This window comes from Camellia sinensis, chromosome 11 (assembly GCF_055761805.1).
Source record: "Camellia sinensis isolate YWXY chromosome 11, ASM5576180v1, whole genome shotgun sequence".
NCBI classification, from domain to species: domain Eukaryota; kingdom Viridiplantae; phylum Streptophyta; class Magnoliopsida; order Ericales; family Theaceae; genus Camellia; species Camellia sinensis.
The window spans coordinates 62,784,980-62,803,828 of NC_138971.1; the positions used below are offsets into that span (position 1 = coordinate 62,784,980).

Below are 18,849 nucleotides of genomic sequence, written 5' to 3' on the forward strand. Positions count from 1 at the left end.
CAAGCATTCAAGAAACAATCAAGAAAATGTATATAAAGATAGAAAGGTAGTTGATGGTAATGGCACACTATAAGATTGGTTCTTCAAGTGTTAGGAAGAGAAAAACCTTAATGCCTCTATTAGCGTCTCTTGTTTAGTTAGTTACTAAGTTGATCATCATATTTTTATACGACTTTACAATGCCGGTTAAATAAATCAGTGCCGTGATAGGTAGTGTTTGGTGGACAAACGATACCTGCTGTGCCCAAATGCCTTTTGCTGGGCTCTTTTTGATCATATTTTCATGATCTAAATGGTTTGCTTTGTAAATTTTTTTGAATGAATCATTGATGCAAAAAATTAGATTAATTAGATATTTGTAATTACTTAATCAGATCACAGTTTTTTTAGAAGAAAATATAGTCTATTTTCAAAATTACATTTACCTTCCATTTTCTAAAGACTAATACAATTTGGTACTTAAGTTATTACATGGATGATCTACTTAGTAAATCTTATAAAATGAACTGCTGAAATTAAAAAAATAGTCTCAAGAATCTCCCAAAAAAGGCACCGCAACACCTGCTGTGTCATTGGTATCCCTCCATGTTTGGTTTGAAACTATTGGAATGAAAGTGTCATTTTTTAGATTCCTTATGAGATTGTTGGAAATAAACTTGTGATCAGGTTGAGAATTTTTCATTATAAAATAAAATTAAGGGGAAATTATAAGAGAAATTCAAAAGTTTGACCATTCTAATAAAATAAATTTTTAATTTAGTCAGTTTAAACATTAGTATTTTGATTTGTTTTCAATCAAAACTATCACGTTATTTTCGTTAAGTAAAACCAGCTGAAAAATGTATTTTAATAATTAAATTCAATGTAAGTATATATGAAATGTCTAAAAAATTATTTTTTTATTGAGTTTAATAACAAAAATAACATTCTTTTCTGTTAATTTTACTTAATAAAAATAAGTGGTTTAAATTGAAAACAAATAAAAAAATTCGGATTTAAATTAACAAAATTTAAAATCAAGATTTATTTTATTAGAAGGGTCAAACCTTGGGTTGTTTTTTTTGTTTTTATTTTTATTTTTTTCTCTTCTCCAATTTAAAATTATTAGTGTCTGTTAAATAAATTTAAACTATTAAAAATTAATAAAATTGATATAATATATTTTATGCCGGCATAAATTAGAAAAACACTTGAAGAGAGATTATAGCGAATTTTCTTTATGGGAAATTCTACTTATTTTTTTTAATCCGAAAAATATTTAAATCTACCCCAAATTCTATGTTGCGTGTGTATTATTATATTGCCATAGTTATGACATTTTTGGTATTTGGTTATGTCAGTTTATAGTATTAGTTATGACTTGATTATTAATTAGTTATACACATTGTGGTATTAATTCTGATTTATTATGATATTGCTTATAACATTATTTTGATTATAACTTATAGTGTTTAGTTATGACATTTAAAAAAAAAAAAGTTATGACTAAAAAAGGATTCAGTTATGATATTTGTAGTAATCAATTTCATAAATATCATAACTTGCTACCTTTTATATATATATATATATAGATAGATACATGTATACATACACATATAGAAATATATAATAAGGAAAAAGAAAACTAAAAAGATAGCAGTAAGATTTTAGAAATTTAATATCCTAATGTGATGCAGATCGTTTGGCCCATCTAAGTTTGTAGAATTATAAGATCTTATGATTCAAATCGAGATTATGATAGTCATGTTTGCATTGATAAACGACGATTTGTGAGACTCCTGCCTTTTGTAAATTTTATTAAACCTTTACTTTTGAATTATTATAATAAAAGCTCTCAGTTCCTTGTTTAGTCACAATTTTAACCCTCGATTACTAACATTTGATTTTATAACCTTTTATTTGTTTACTTGAATATCATGCTTCATTACCTTCATTACCTGTTAACATTATAATTGTGTATTGGATTGTGAAAAAAGGACAGGGTGTGTGTGCATTTACTAAGCATTTAAACTCATGGCATTTCATGTCAGGTATTGAAGACTATTAGCCAGCCGTATCCCAGAAGAATTAGATACTAATTTGTTAAGTCCCTTTTGTAACCATGTTCATGATTGTAAGTGTTAAAACTCTTGATGTAATTAAGACGCAACTCTTGTAATCAATATTTAGCTTATATATATATATATATATATATCTTTTGTAACCTATCCTTACATTTCATCAACTCATGTAGACCTTATGTTAATACCTTGTTAACATCTGTTAAAAATGTAGATTTGCTATCTAAGGAGATTAGACTTAGAAATGAGACTGTTTTGACTTCTTCCAATCTTTCTTAGGATCTTACCTGGTTATTGACCAAAGCGCTCATTAGTGATATTTCTTATATTTAGAACCTTAGAAGACCTTGTATTTATTTGCTAATATGTTCTTTGATGTTCTTGATTTTTGGGCCATTACAACTTGGTATATATCAGAGCTTAGGTTCAACTCTTCCTACACATTTTGGCCTACGGTTAGAGACTACATTGCCCCGACTATATTATATTATTATAACGCTATCTATTCTATTAATTCGAAGACATCGAAAAATCAAAATTTTCTTGACCTACCATAGGACGTTTCTTTAAATTCCGGACACAACAACATTGACTGTTGAGAACATGTTTCACATTATGAATCGTCGTGTGTTTCGATTCCAAACGATTTGACGATTGCCTACAAAAGGAAATGGTTTTAACTCTAAACGAGGCAACATGTTATGTATTAAATACAATATAGAAGTACATGTATTGTTATTTTTATAAGTCTTCTATTGATAGTCGTACCCCCATTGCATATTGGTAACCTTTGTTCAATGTCATTTTATTTTATTTTTTAAAGATTAAGTCATTACCATCTGGTTCTATTTTATATTATATCCAATTGTTAAATCAACAACCTTGGAGTCTTGATTATTCTATCTAGTACAAGGATTCATGTAAACAGTTGTATTTTCTTAACTCGATGATAAATCTTAGATATTTAGTTTGAAATGCGTGTGGCTAATGCAGTTTTAGGTCGGATATCTAATTTAGTCACTACTTCCATAACATTGACCACATTAAAGTCTTAAATCGTAATGTCATCCATTCCATTATATTGTTCATTCATATTTCAATTGACCCTTGTGTTAATTGATGCTACTACTATAATCGCTTCGTATTCTTTCACCCCCACTTCGTAATCCTTTCTTTAATCCAGTCTTGAAACTCTTTCGCCTATATATATATATATATATGAAGTTGTATTGTGTTGTGTGTTGTCATGCCCCGAAATAATTAACGCAATATAGACTCAAAGACTTCCCATTACATCATCTTGTTTCCAAATCAATAACTTCCAATGCTTAATGTATACGGAAATACGGTCTCAACATTAACATCATTATCAAATCTCCAACATTTGTATACATTAAACATCAAGAGATATACAAAAAATATTCCACATGTGAGTATATATTCAACATTCCAAGAATATGAATTTATAGCATGTGGCACAATAAGTCAAGTACAAAATAATGCCCTCAAGGGCTACAAATTCCAAGGCTTAAACACGGTTACATGAAAATGGTTTTTTGAATCCATACATGTAAAGACATTGGTTTGTCAAAAATAATTACAACAAAAGAAAATAGCCTTGTGCTCTAAAAAATATTCCACGCCTCTAACCCGGCGGGAGCACCACATCATTTCCTGTACAAAATCCCATAGGGTGGACCCAAATCCCAGTAAAAAAATCTTAACAAAGTATATAATTTTATACAATCTCCTGAGATGAATGCATATGTCATGCCATGTTCAAAAACATACATATCTATCTTTTGAAACTTTTGTGCACAATACAATTTGAGAATTTAACAATTCAATAATTTTAGTATAGTTCAAAGAGGCGGTAAATATGACTCAGCTAATCCCTAGGTTAATGTTTGCAAGTAGGCATAACAAGTACTACCAATCCCCACTTTACTAGTTGCAAACTGGAATGCATGTGGTACCTCATCCGTGCGTGTTTTTGGTCTTTCACCATGGATACTCAGGTCAACTTAACCAATACCAACAACACCCTCTATTCGGACTTACCAACATATTTACCACAAAGCAAATCCAAAATGAACTTGTTTCACAAACAATTTCCTTTCGCAAAATAATACTTTTTGAATGCAAAATTCAAAATCAATTCCAACAATGATAAACTGGAATAACGATGCAAAATGTACTATAGAGATCAGGGCTTAGACCCGACCCATTTATTGCTTTTGAATCCGGGAAACCATGTCCGTAGCTATTATTCATTCTCTTTTCTTGCTTGGTTTTGGCTTCTGGGGTCGACACCATCGCTGCCTCTCTTTCTTTGTTCTGTTCTGCTCCTAAGGTTGGCACCCATCTTGGTGGTGTTGACACCTCCTTGTTGATGTGTTCCTGGTGGAGCTACTGAAAAATAAGGTCGACACCAGTCTTGGTGGTGTTGACACTTGTCCTAATTTTTGGCTTTTGGTTTCGACACCAATCTGGGTGGTGTCGACACCTGTCTTGTTGTGTTCTTGGAATTTGCTACTGAAATATAGGTTCGACACCATAGGTTCCTATGGTTGACCATTCTCTTCTTGTGTTGTTCTGGGTTGTCTACTGAAATATAGGATAAACACCACTGCTTCCGAGGGTCAGCCCTTGCATGTTGCCAAACACAAGCGTCTCAGCTTTTCTTCTTGAGGGCCGACACCACTGTCGCAAGGTTGACAGTTTCAACATTTTGTTCGGTTTGGGCACTACTTTTTGGGAATTTTTGACTTGTTCTTTTCATTTGACTTTGGAGCTATTATTCTATTAATACCTAGCCACTATAAATAGGATCCAAAAAACTTTTCTCTTATTATTTTCCTTCTCTTTTCCTCTCAGACCGTGATTTCTCTCTTCTCTTTCTAAACTTAGATTTTTCCCACTTAGATCTCTAGGTCTACTCACCGGGAGGTATCCTTTGATCTTGGTCCTTTGAAATAGATTGTAGATCATCTCAAGGGCTTCCTTTTAATCTGAATGGCTCGTGATTTCGTTGATGTTGAGTTTTTCGAGTTCTTCTCTTCCATCTTCTAAGCTTGAGGTAGGGATTCTTCACATTTCCTTATGAGTTTTAACTAAGCCATTTGTTTTTATAAAACCACTTTGTGAAAGAAATGAATTTTTGAATAATCTCAGGTTCTGGTTTGAAAACAAAAGAGGGGTTCTCAAATGGTTTATCGGTAATGATTTTGGAAAGATGTATATTGTTAAGACATGATAAAATGAAGGGTTTTTACCTTGGGAAATGGTTTTATAATGGAAAAAGGGTTTTTGCCCTAAAAATCTCGAATGTTGATTTTGTGTTGATAAATGGAAAAGATATTAAAATTGTGATATTAGGATGATGTTGATGAGGATGGTGGAGTTGGATATGTATTACCACTCACATCTTGGAACTTCAAAGGTTTATCTTTATAAAAATTATTTTTTTGTCTAGAGATATCTGTTTTGAGCTATTAGTGGAGGACAGTTATGATTGTTGTAGAAATTGCATGAGGATTAAGTAAATTGGAACTATTTTTCTCATCTTTTTTGCATTGGCATTGTTGCACCTTTAATACACAGATGAATATGTGATGTCTAGAGAAAAAAGGATGAATCTGGAAGAAAGTTGTTGTTACATCAAATAAGTTGGCTTGTGTGTCCAAGGTGAAAGTCCCGAAAATAGCACGTATACATGCGTGTCGATCTTGCGGACGAAATATCTGTAAAATGGCAATAGTAGTGCTTGTATGGCCTACGTTTATATGGGTGCCGATTCACGGTTTCCCGCGGATGAAATTTCCTTGAAATGTGATACTTGTTTTTGAGATTCCCAGAGATATGCTTCACTGCCCTATTTTCCGTTGAAGAGATAATGTTTTTATGAACTGCGATATAAACCTGTCATTGCATGGTTTGAAAGAGATACAAGATGTTTTGTCACTAGCATTGCATATGCATTTCACCTTTATTTCTTTGTTGAGAGTCATATCTTGTGTTGGAAAACCATTTTCAAGTGATGATGATATGCCTCCACCAAGGCAATAACTTGGAAGGACTTGGAAGCAAGAGCTTCATTTTGTGTATTTTTGTTGTATTTATTTGTACAAGCCTAGGTCTTTAACTATATTGGATTTTTCATCCATTTTGTTGTAACCAAGTACTGTCTTGGAAACATTTAAGCCTTTAGGCCATTTTTTTTTTGCTTGATGTTCATTCTATTATATAACATATGCTACAGATTCAAGGATAGGCTTGTGAATGTATATCTACATATGTTTCCTTTTTGTAAACTTAATTTGGAACTAATAAAAGATAATTACTTTACCATTGTTATTATTTATTAACATTGTGGATGTGTTATTGTATTTATTTTGGGGACATTACATGTGCAATGCATTAATATAGTCCGTTTTGAATTTTACCACACAATTCTCCATTGTGATCAAATTCCCACATCTCTGGTCATTGTAGCATCATAATATACTCACAAGAGATAGAATAATACAATATCAACCTTCATGCATTTTCCATGTATTAGTAATCATTTTTAGCATTTGGTTTTCCCAAAACAACAATAATTTCTCATTTTCTCATGAATTTTCTTCATTTGATACAACTATAGAAAATTCCTCCATCATTTACTCAACTATAGAAATTTCACAATATCTCACCTTTTCTCCAAAATCCCCAAATTTTACGGTTTCCAACAAAACAAGGTTTTTGTTCCCTTTTTAAAAAGATTTTTCCAAAACAAAACTCACACCTTAGAACATAACTCATATTCTCAAAGGCTTTAGAAATATTAGAGAAACTCCACTTATACAATCATCTAGGGTTCAACAACCCAAAATCATGATCCAAACATGAAGAAATACTCCAAACAAGCATAAACTTGCAAAAACATATATATAACTCAAAGATTATCCCTACCTCAAGCTTTGGAGATGAAGAGGAAGAAAACCATAGAACTCAAGGTTGGTGAGAACTCAATCCAATCGGTTCTAAATGCAGCCCTCTTCAATTTGGTATAAAAAGCCCTCTCAATTTTTTGAAGGTTTGAGCTAAGCTAAATCTTAGAGAGAAGTTTGGATTTGGGTGTGTTTGTAAAGAGAAGGGAGAGAGAAGATGAGTAGAGAAAGGGAGAGAGAGAGGGAGAGAGAGAGAGAGAGAGAGAGAGAGAGAGAGAGAGAAGTGAAAAGTGCCTAAAACACGTTTTTGGGCATCAGTTTTGAGGAAAAGTGTACAAAATTCGAGATAGATGCATTGAAATCCACGCGAGCGGTTTGAATTCTTAACGATCAGAATTCAAATCCGCATGAGCAGATTTTTTTGCCTCCATGGATGGATTGCTCCAGAGAAGCCCATAAATTTTTCACCAAAATCCGCTCAAGTAGGACGCAAAATCCGCTTAAGCGGTTTCTGCCCAGAAATCTTAGAAAACTATGTGATGATCTGCTCAAGCAGTTTTGCCTTGAAATCGAAATTTGATTTTGCAACCCGTGGCAAGTTCCAATGCCCAAAACTCAAGATTTTCAACTTGGAGAAGTTACGAGAGGTTAAGTAAGAGTAGAAAAGAAACCTCAAAGACCCAATACAGTAAACAAAATGCCGGAAGTAATGCACACTATCACACTTCTCAATACTAGTCAAGTCCAAGACCCAGGACATCACATGTGTTTTACTATATCTGTGATTTACTACTTGATCTTATTCTCCTAGGATAATAAACCCTAACTTTAAGATTAGTTGATTACTCTTGAAAAATTGCCTCCATAATTAGACTCCAACTTATGCCTCACCGCGTACTATGAGTAGAATGGTGGACCACACTCGAGCCAATGACTACACCAAAACAAGCAACAACACATGAGCCCATGAAAAACAACGCAATAGGAATGCGATACTAGGAAATCGAAACCCTGAGAATGGATAACTACCCGCGGTCAAATTCCCGCACCACATCGGGAATCAAATTCTGGAGGAGTTGGGACATTTGAGTGGAAATCGACAAAATGATAGAAGTCATCTCTTCTCAGAGTTTAGGAGGCAGGGGCCTCCCAAATTTTCAAGAGTGTCGGACCTAAAGTTGGCAAAGAATTGGATTTGACAGATTGAAAAAAATGCTTGATACAATGGGAATAGCTAAGCATGTTGATAAGATCTCTTTAGTAGTTTACCAATTGGAACGGGAATCAAATCATTGGTGGACCCTAATTAGGGAATCTAGGAACATCATAGTCATGACGTGGGCACAGTTTAGAAATATATTTTTAAGGAAGTACTTCCTGAACATGGTCAGACAGGAAAGCATTCGAGAAATCCAGAAGTTAGAACAGGACATGATGATAGTGATCCAATATGTGGCAAAGTTCGAATAGTTGGCTCGGTATGCAACCCGATATGTGGCAGATGACAAGGAGAAGGCATGAAAGTTTGAGTGGGGTTTAGACCCTACAATTAGAGGAAAAGTTTTGCCACTATGACTTCCTACTTTTGTGGATGTAGTTAACACAACATTGGATTCAGAATGACAAGAGGAAGATTCCAAGAGGATTTGGAGCTTAAAGAAAGAGAGTCAACTTCATGTGGGATTGGAAAGGAACAACCGAAGGAATACCACACAAATACCATACTCCAAGGCCTTGTTTGTGGAAAGGGAAAAGAATAATATATAAAGCAGTCAAGTCCAACAACTCATGGATGACTATCTAAGAGGAGAATGACCAAAAACACTACAAACCAGGCCACGTTCGCACTTTATATGAAAGGAATGTAGCGACAACAGAGATGTAGGCAAGAATCGCTACTACAAAAAGGGGTATATGACACGAAAATTTTTACGACGACATATGTTGCCATCACAAAAAGCTGAGTTTTGTGACGACAAATATTCCGTCATCAATGGTCACTTATTGCAACGGTAATTTCTGTTTCAAAAAAAAAAGGGAGCATATGTTCAATGGTTTTTGCGACAGCAAAACTATGGCCGTCGCGAAAGGCTCATTTTTTGTGATTGTTATTCTTTCCCGGCGTAAATATATATTTTTAAATTTTTTGTTTGTGACGGGCATCATTGTGTCGTCGCTAATAGCCATAAAAGGCCTAAAATTCCCAAATTTATAAAACACTTGGCGCCTTTGATATTTTCATTTTCCCTCTCTCTCTCTCTCTCTCTCTCTCCATCTTCCATCGACGAGTTCACTCACGCTGGCATAAGTTTGTTGATCCTCCTTCACCAAGCTGACATCGCCGCCCACTCTCTCTCGATCTCGCCATCGATCTCGGTCAATACATGGATATCACCTCTCTCAGACCTTTAGGAGTCTTCAACGTTCAATTGGTACCTCTCTTTTACTTCCTTCGCAAACCCTAGAGTTTGCAATTTGCACTCATCTGTTTTCATCTCTCTTTTACTTCCTTCGAAAACCCTTGAGTTTGAAGGTAATGACTCGTTCTCTTTCTCTCGATTTTAATTTAAGAATTTTGCATTTGATATTTGTGTTATGAATTTGAAATTTGTAAAAGCCTAGAGCTTGAAGGTAAAGGTTGTCTCTTTGCATTCAAAATTTGTATTAAAGATTGAAATCCCATAGAATAATAAACTTGTGTTGTTAATTTCAAAGTTCTCTCTCACTTGCACGGCCACACAAATTAATGATCCTAATTGACTTTGTAGCCTAGTTAATCCAGAATTGGGTGAATTTGGTTCTATCTCTTATTCTTTCAATTTGTTTGAGTTTGGTTTGATGTTTTAGGACATAATTTTTAATGGGAATATTAGAAACTACCAGTTCCTTATGCAAGTTTTACTTCTTACTACATGATTAAATCTTATGATTCTGAATCTTCATGTGACTGAGAACTTATTTTACTATTTTATCGGACAGTTGAGCTGCTGATGTTTTTTTTTTTTATTCATTATAAGGTCATGAAATGCTTCAGATTAATCCCAATGCCAGGAACTCTGCTACCTGATTATTGCTATTTCAAAAGAATAAACAAAAACTTAAACAAAATGTGCATAACCATTTTATGTCAACGCTCTTGAAATATCCAACAATGTTTCACTCTTTTATTGTAATCTCAATGTTTTTGGGGAGCCTACAGCTGTCAAATATCTATCTTTTGTCCCATGGCCAAAAATTGATTTTGATGTCCATTGTGATGAATTGGGATGCACCTGCATGCCTTGTTTCCTCATAGTGCATTCATAACAAGATTTAGTCAACATGTATCTATCAATCCCATGAGGCCAACTGACAACTCCAGGTTCACAATATTCACGACTGGTTTAAGCTATAATGTGGCATCTAATGAAACTGCCCAATAATAGCTCAAGCTGAATATTAGATATGGGTGCACAAACAACTGAAAGTCTTGAGCTAGAAAAAATAATATATAGTGCTAAATGCTAATACATACTTAGGCAAGCCCAATTAAAAATTAGCCTCAAGAACAAATTAAAAAATCAAGTTCAAGGTGGAAAAGGATTGAGGAAAAAAACTATGGTATATGACTTTGTTAGAAATATCTTTTTTTTCCTCTCATTTTGTTAGAGATACATGCACATATAGATCTAAAAAGACCCCAGCACATCACTTCAACCACGATATCTGACCATAATGACTTGCCTCGAAGTTTTGCAAACCAACCTTATTATAATTTATAGTTGTATTAGTTAAGAATAATTTACGATTACGTGGTCACCTAAGCTTGTTTTTTCGCTTGGTAAGTTCATCTACTTTTTCTCTGCATCTCACTCCCCATCCTTCTATGCTTATGTATGTTTGGGTTGTTATGTTTTGCCTGTGAAAATATTTTACAGCACACCTAGAAGACTTGGATCAACTTCTGAAGGCAATTGCTCAAGTCAAAGAGTTGACTTTACTCACAAAAGACTACCTAGTCTTGTTTGGGGAGTGTATGTCAACAAGAATTTTTGCTGCATATTTAAATAAAATTGGTGTTAAAGCTCACCAGGTATTTGTCTTTAGATCATTATCTAGGACTCTTTGGTTTTTGAAAATCTATTTTCTTCAATGGCCAATGAAATAATGAAGCAATTCCATACTGAATAATGCTGCTAGGCCTATGATTTTCATATTATGTTAATTTGTGGTCAAACTCAATGATTTTCTAATTTAGGATGTCAAAGTCCCTTCAATATCTCTTACTTTATTATTATTATTATTATTATTTTTGAGCGACGTTTCAGTACTTGCTTAATCCCCTTATATTAAATTTGAGGTAGACTTATATATAAGCCTAGTGTTAATTGACAATTTTTGCTTGCCCTTATACGAGAGAGGTTTAGTTAAACCAAAAGGAAAAAGATTATGCGCGATACAAAAATGGAAAGGGCTATGTAGGTTTTTAATATTGTGATTGGTTTTTACAACTGTAAATTGTGTTGCATTTGAATTTGTTTCTACTCCATGCGTGTTTATTGATTTCTTGAGTTCCAATGAAGAATTATATTGTAGAGTTGTCTATTGGGATTTTGTTTGTGCATGTATGTCATTGTCTAAGCAGGCTCGATCTTCTTGATACCATATTATCAATCTATTATGCATAACATGTTACATCTAAAGCTGCTGCATTCAATCTTTCAACATGAAGAATACCTAAATCTTCTGTGATTAATTATCTGTTTGCTATGTTTTTTGGTAAGCAACAAAGGCAAGATACTAATGATTACTTCTTGTTTGTTTAATGAAAGCCATATTAGCGGCAAAGGCAATAGTCTTACCTCAATGAAATGTCTATAATGAACCATCTTGCAAAGCTGTTCTTTTTAGTATAAGGAGCTCTATTGGAAGCCTGTCATTTCTAGTTACTTCTGTACAAGATGAAGATATCTTTTTATTTCACACTCTTTTGAGTACAACAGAGTAAGATATTATATACACAACTAGCTAACTGACTCACTAACAAACACGTCTAACTACTTAACAAACTTCACAACTGTTACAGATATTATATTGAGAACTACTAGCAACACATGACTGTGATAGAGGACATATCAATGCTGACTCTGCTGACTCTCTCTTTGGCTGTGATAATGGAGATGAGTTGTGAGCCCTTTGCTGCAGCTCAGATGAAAAAGAGAGTTGCTGTGACTGATAAAGCTTGGACTGCTTGAACTGCTCAGACTGGTGAGATACAGTGGAGTACTATTGAGATGCAGTTGAGTCAGTTACAGTTAGAAACTTATCAGATAGGGCAAGGGAGTACAAGAAGCTTGTCTTTCAAATAATGAAAGTGAGAGGTAGGAAGAGGTTTGGTGAAAAATGTCAGCCACCTAATCGGTGGTAGGCACATACTGCAAATTAATAAGCTTGGCAACAACCTTATCACGAATAAAGTGACAATCAATTTCGATATGCTTAGAACGAGAGTGGAAAACAGGATTAGTAGCCAAGGCCATAGCAGATAGATTGTCACACCAGAGCTCAGGAATAGAAGAAACAGAGATGTGCATGTCTTTGAGAAGTTGTTGCAACCATGTAAGTTCTGCAGTAGCAATAGCCAAAGCCCTATACTCGGCCTCAGTTGAAGATCTAGAAACAATAGATTGTTTCTTAGCACTCCAAGAAATCAAATTAGGACCCAAATAGACACAGTATCCTGAAGTGGATCGACGATCAACATTATCACTAGCCCAGTTTGAATCTGAAAAGGCATGAAGAGAAAAGGGGCCAGAAGTAAAATGAAGCCCATGATGAAGAGTACCCTTCACATATCTCAATAGGCGTTTAACAGCTTGAAAATCAGCATTGGTAGGAAGATGCATGTGCTGGCAGGCCTAATTAACATCTAGAGCCAAGTCAGGACGAGTAATGGTAAGATACTGTAAACCCCCAACAAGGCTACGGTAAAGAGAAGGATTGGAAAAGGGAAGTGCATCAACAGCAGGAAAAGAAGGTTTAACAGCTAAAGGAGTAGAACAAGGTTTGCAATTAGTCAAACTAGATTTATAAAGAAGTTCAGTGGCATATTTTGCTTGAGACAAGAAATAACCATGAGGTAAAGATTGAACAGATATACCCAAGAAATAGGACACAGGGCCTAACTCCTTCATGGAAAACACAGTATGCATGTGATGAATAAACTGAGTAAGAAGAGAAGAATCACTGCCAGTAACCAAGATGTCATCAACATAAACAACAAGAATGATAAGACTGGTATTGGTATGCTGAACAAATAGAGAAGAATCTGAGTGACTGTTAATAAATCCCTGAGAGATAAGAAATTTAGAGAAGGTCGAATACCAAGCTCGAGAAGCTTGTTTAAGTCCATATAAAGCTTTCTTAAGCTTGCAAACTTGGTTAGAATCATGAACAAAACCGGGGGGTTGAAGCATATAAACTTCTTCATCAAAGGTGCCATGAAGGAAGGCATTAGAAATGTCTAACTGATGAATAGGCCATTGAAAATGCAAAGCTAAACATAGAAATATGCGAATGGGGGTTGCTTTGCCACGGGACTGAAGGTCTCATGAAAATCAACTCCTTCTTGCTGTAGGTAGCCTTTAGCCACCAACCGGGCTTTGTATCTAGCCACAGAGCCATCATAATTACGTTTGATTCTGTACACCCATTTACATCCAATTGCAGTTTTATGAGAAGGAAGAGACACAAGATCCCAAGTACATTGTTGTTGCAGAGCTTGGAACTCTTCTTGCATAGCAGAAAGCCACATAGGAGAGGCTAAAGCAGCTGCAACAGTTGGAGGTTCAGAATGAAGATAAGAGGAATCTGATACAGCAGTAAGACAAATAGGAGGTTTTGTCTTAGACCTGGTAAGCATAGGCTGAACATTGAAAGAAGTTGGAGCAGAAGGAGGAGGAAGATCAATAGTAATAAGATGAAGAGGACTGTTGTGATGAAGATGATGACGATTGAGACACAGGTAAAAGAAGAGGTGACTGAGATTGAGAAGAAGAATGTGAAGGACAAGGCTGAGAAGAAGAGGGAATCTGAGATATAGATGAAGTAGAAGAAGGCCAGAAAAAATTGATAAAGATGAGGCAAAGATAGAGAAGGAGAAGAAGATAAAGACACAGTAGTTGCATAGGGAAAACATGTTTCATTGAAGATAACATGTCTAGAGAGATAGATTTTTCCATTGAGAGGATCTAAGCATCTATATCCTTTAACAGTAGGATGATAGCCTAAGAAAACACATGAGACAGACTTAGGTTGAAGCTTGTGAGTAGTATAAGGTTTCAACCAAGGGAAGCATTGACAACCAAAGACCTTGAAGAAGGAAAAATCTGGCAGTGTGTTAAAAAGAACCTGAAATGGAGATTTGTTTGAAAGAATAGAACTAGGCATTCTATTTATTAAAAAGACAGCTGTAGCTACAGCATCAAACCAAAATTTCAAAGGAAGAGAAGATTGGTGAAGAAGAGTAATGGTAGTTTCAGTTATATGCCTATGCTTCCTTTCAGCCACACCATTCTGAGCTTGAGTATAAGGACAACTTGTCTGGTGAATAATACCATGGGAAGAGAAGAGAGCAGCAATTCTCTTGTTAACAAATTCAGTACCTCCATCAGTTCTTAAAATTTTAAGAGAAGTATGAAATTGATTTTCTGCATAGACTTTAAACCCTAGCAATTTTTCATAGACTTCACTCTTAAAATGCAAGGGATAGATCCAAGTGAATCTTGTACAATCATCAACAAACAAAACATAAAATCGAAATGGGGCATTATCAACAGTGAAAGGTCCCCATACATCAACATGAATAAGAGAAAATGGACTATCAACAGAGGAACAAGACAATTTGAAGGGAAGTCTATGACTTTTAGACATATAGTAGTCAGTACAAGCTGGTATCAGAGCTTTAGAGCTCTTACGAGCAGATTCATCCATGGCAGCTCATGCTGATTCATCCATGGCTGATCCTGTTTCTCTACCGTCTAGTCTTACTTCTTTGTTATCAAATTTTGGTCCTCTTGTCACTGTTAAACCTGATGTTAGTAATTTTCTTCTCTAGCGAAATCAACTTCACAACGTTCTTCGAGCAACTAGTTTTTTGGGCTATGTAACTGGAGCAATACCTTGTCCTTCATCCGAAATTACTGATGCATCTGGAAAAATAGTTCTCAATCCTGCATATGTTCAATGGGAAGCCATTGATGCAAATCTTCTCACATGTCTAATTGCAACACTTTCTCCTTCCATATATTCCTCTACTTCATCTACAAACTTGCTCACAAGTCTGGAAAGCACTTGAACAGAGATTTACATCTGTCTCTAGATCTTATATTCATCAGTTGAAGAACAAACTTCACACCATACGTAAACAATCTTCCTCCATTGACAGTTATATGTCCCAGATCAAAGCAGTCTCAGATCAGTTAGCTTTGTCTGGTGCACAGGTTGATGATGAAGACCTAATTCTTCTCACATTAAAATGCTTACCAGATGAATATGATGCATTCAAAACATCCATTCGAACTCGATCTACTTCCGTGTCTATGGAAGAACTGTGTTCTCTACTTGGATCAGAAGAAATTCATATTGAAAGTAAAATCAAGCATTTATCTAATCAAGAGTTGCATGTTGCCTATTCCACAACCAAAGGTTCTTCTTCTGGTTCTGTTTTTGATACACCATCCTTCAACTTTGGTTCAAATTCTCGCACTACTACTTTCAATAATTTTAGAGGAAGAGCTCAGCACCGAGGAAGTAGAGGTGGCAGATATCCAAATAATTTTCGTGGTGGAAACAGAACTAATCGAATTCTATCAATCGATTCAGATCAGATTATCCTGGTACTACTGCATCTATGTGTCAGATTTGTGGAAAATCAGGACATATTGCTTTAGATTGTTGGTATAGACATGATACCACTTATCAATCTACTTCCCCTACTACCCCAAAAGCATATACAGCAGCAGTGTCTTCATCACCAACAGACTCTCCTATGTCTACTGTGCCTCCTTGGTACATTGACTCAGTAGCCACAAATCACCTCACACCTGATTTGACTAATTTTCAGCAATATCAAGCTTATCAGGGTTCAGATCAAGTTCAAGTTGGAAACTGCTCAGGTTTGCCTATTCAGCATGTTGGCAATGGTATTCTTCCTACACCACATTTTTCATTCCTTCTTTCCAATCTTTTACATGTTCCTTCTATATCTTCCAATCTTCGCTCTGATACCATGTAGAAGATGAAGATATCTTTTTGTTTCACACTCTTTTGAGTACAACAGAGTAAGATATTATATACACAACTAGCTAACTAACTCACTAACAAACACGTCTAACTACTTAACAAACTTCACAACTGTTACATATATTATATTGAGAACTACTAGCAACACATGACTGTGATAGAGGACATATCAATACTGACTCTGCTGACTCTCCCTTTGGCTGTGATAATGGAGATGAGTTGTGAGACCTTTGCTGCAGCTCATATGAAAGAGAGTGCTATTGTGACTGATAAAGCTTGGACTGCTTGAACTGCTCGGACTGGTGAGATGCAGTGGAGTACTGTTGAGATGCAGTTCAGTCAGTTACAGAGTCAGTTACAGTTAGAAACTTATCAACTTCCTTCTGCTAAACTTTCAGATAATTGGTTAAATAATTTCAGTATTATTTAACACATATAATATTGACATTTTTCTATTGCTTTTCCCGCCGGTTAAAATGCCTGTTGCACTTTTAAGTGCCTTGTTAATGATTTCTATGATCATGACTAATTATGACACTATCATTTTGCAGTATGATGCATTTGATATTGGTTTCATAACAACATATGACTTCACAAATGTGGATATTCTGGAAGCAACTTATCCAGCTGTTGCAAAGAGGTTACACAGTGATTGGATTAGTGATCCTGCAATTCCTATTGTTACTTGCTGCCTTGGAAAGGTCCTCCTGCCTCCAATTCCATTGTAGTTTTCTACTTTGAAGGAGTCATTATTTGCTTGAAACTTGTCCATTTGAGGGATTGCGGTAATGATATTCTTTAACCATTATGATTAGAGGGCTGGAGATCTTGTGCAGTGACTACATTGGGTAGGGCTGGCAGTGATTTGACAGCCACAATCATTGGTAAAGCACTTGGGTTGCAAGAAATTCAGGTCAGTGTTTACACTAAATATATGTCAAAAGTACATGAACATAATTAACTAGTATGTGAGCATATGAACATGTATGGAACAGTGTGTGAAAGTCTTTTCTTGTGAGCTTACAAGATTGATGATAAGACATGAAATTGATATAAGTATGATAGATTTGCTGTATCTTGACACATAATTGGAGGGTACATTATTTAATTACATGCATGATGCATTGCATGACCTGCGGTCATTATCTAACAACAAATTTAGATTTCATTCCAATGGCACATTTAAAGGGGTTTGTAAGGACAAATTTAACTTCTTATGCGTGGATACATATATATGTGGAAAGATTTAAATATTTTGTTGTTATAATTTATTAATAAAATTATACATTATAAATTAATCTCATGCTCTTTGTGATGAATTACGAATTCCATATAATCTCCCTCCCTTAGCATTTAGTGTAATAATCATTTCAACTATACGATTCAATTGAATTCTCTCAACAGTGAACTAAACTCTTTTGGGAAGATTTGGGATTTGCATTGCTCTTATTTTATCTTTTTCCCCTATCTTCTTTAACTTTAATAAAGACAATGATTATGACATGAAGGTAATGAAATGGGCCATTCCCAATGAAAAAGCCAAATCAGCATGCAAGCAATGAACACTTGCAGTGTCCCTTCAAATTAAAGGAGCACTCACTAGACTTCCTATTTTTTTTGGGGTAAGCACTAGACTTCTTGTTAGTGGCATCAGATTAGTATTATTGATAAATACAATTTTTTTCTATAATTTTTTTAATTTAATTAACTGCATAATTCTTTAGGTAGTGAAATTATGAAAAAAGATACATATAGCCTGATCTAATTGTGACAAAGTTTAATTTGGTTTGATTTGCTTATAATTTTCATTTAGGTAATTCTCCCCTACCAATAACTAAAGTTGTATTTGATAGCAATTGATCGAAACAAATACATAGCAAGTTAATTTTCGATCTTTGATTTTTGGGGTAAAATTTGGCTTCGTTTTCGATTAATGTCAAAGGCTTTGAAATTTTCTTCCTTGCATTTGTGCAACTGATATTTCTACATAATTTGAGGCATGCAAATTTGCTTTGGTATATGACAGGGCTGATTAATAAATATTACAAAACTTGAATTGAGTGTTTACTAATTAGAAATTTTCTACACCAACATAAGTTTTATAGAAATTAAATGGAAGAACTCTTCTAAAAGAGAACAATTTTTTTTTAAAATTTATTTTACTTTTGACGAAGGAAAGAACCGCCAAATAGTGAAGTGAACAAATTTAAGCTATATGTGTATGAAATAAATGGTGCTAGTAGCTCACCACTCACTGACCATGAAAACACAAGATATGTGGCCGTTTTTGTTGGAATAAATATCAAATGTTTTACATTTTTTGTAAACTTAAAATTAATTATATTGTGAATGAATTTTTTTTTTTTGGGGGGGGGGGTTCTTTTTACAGATGCAACCCTTTTGACTATGTAATGATATCTTCGCATATCAATATTGGAGTTTACAATCTTATTTATTTATTGAAATAAATATCAAATGTTTTATATTTTTTGTAAGCTTGAAATTAATTATGTTATAAATGATGATTTTTTATTTTATTTTATTTTATTTTATTTTGTTTCTTTTTGCAGATGTAA

At 34.5% G+C, this 18,849-nt stretch overlaps 1 protein-coding gene across 1 annotated transcript; it reads left to right on the top strand.

Moving 5' to 3' along the window:
* The first annotated feature begins 16,421 nt into the window (after positions 1-16,421).
* LOC114273194 (aspartokinase 1, chloroplastic-like) lies at positions 16,422-18,849 on the top strand. Its single transcript, XM_028214971.1, has 4 exons — positions 16,422-16,535; positions 16,825-16,974; positions 17,091-17,186; positions 18,844-18,849. Exons 1-4 carry the CDS (start codon positions 16,422-16,424, stop codon positions 18,847-18,849), a joined length of 366 nt encoding a protein of 121 aa, XP_028070772.1.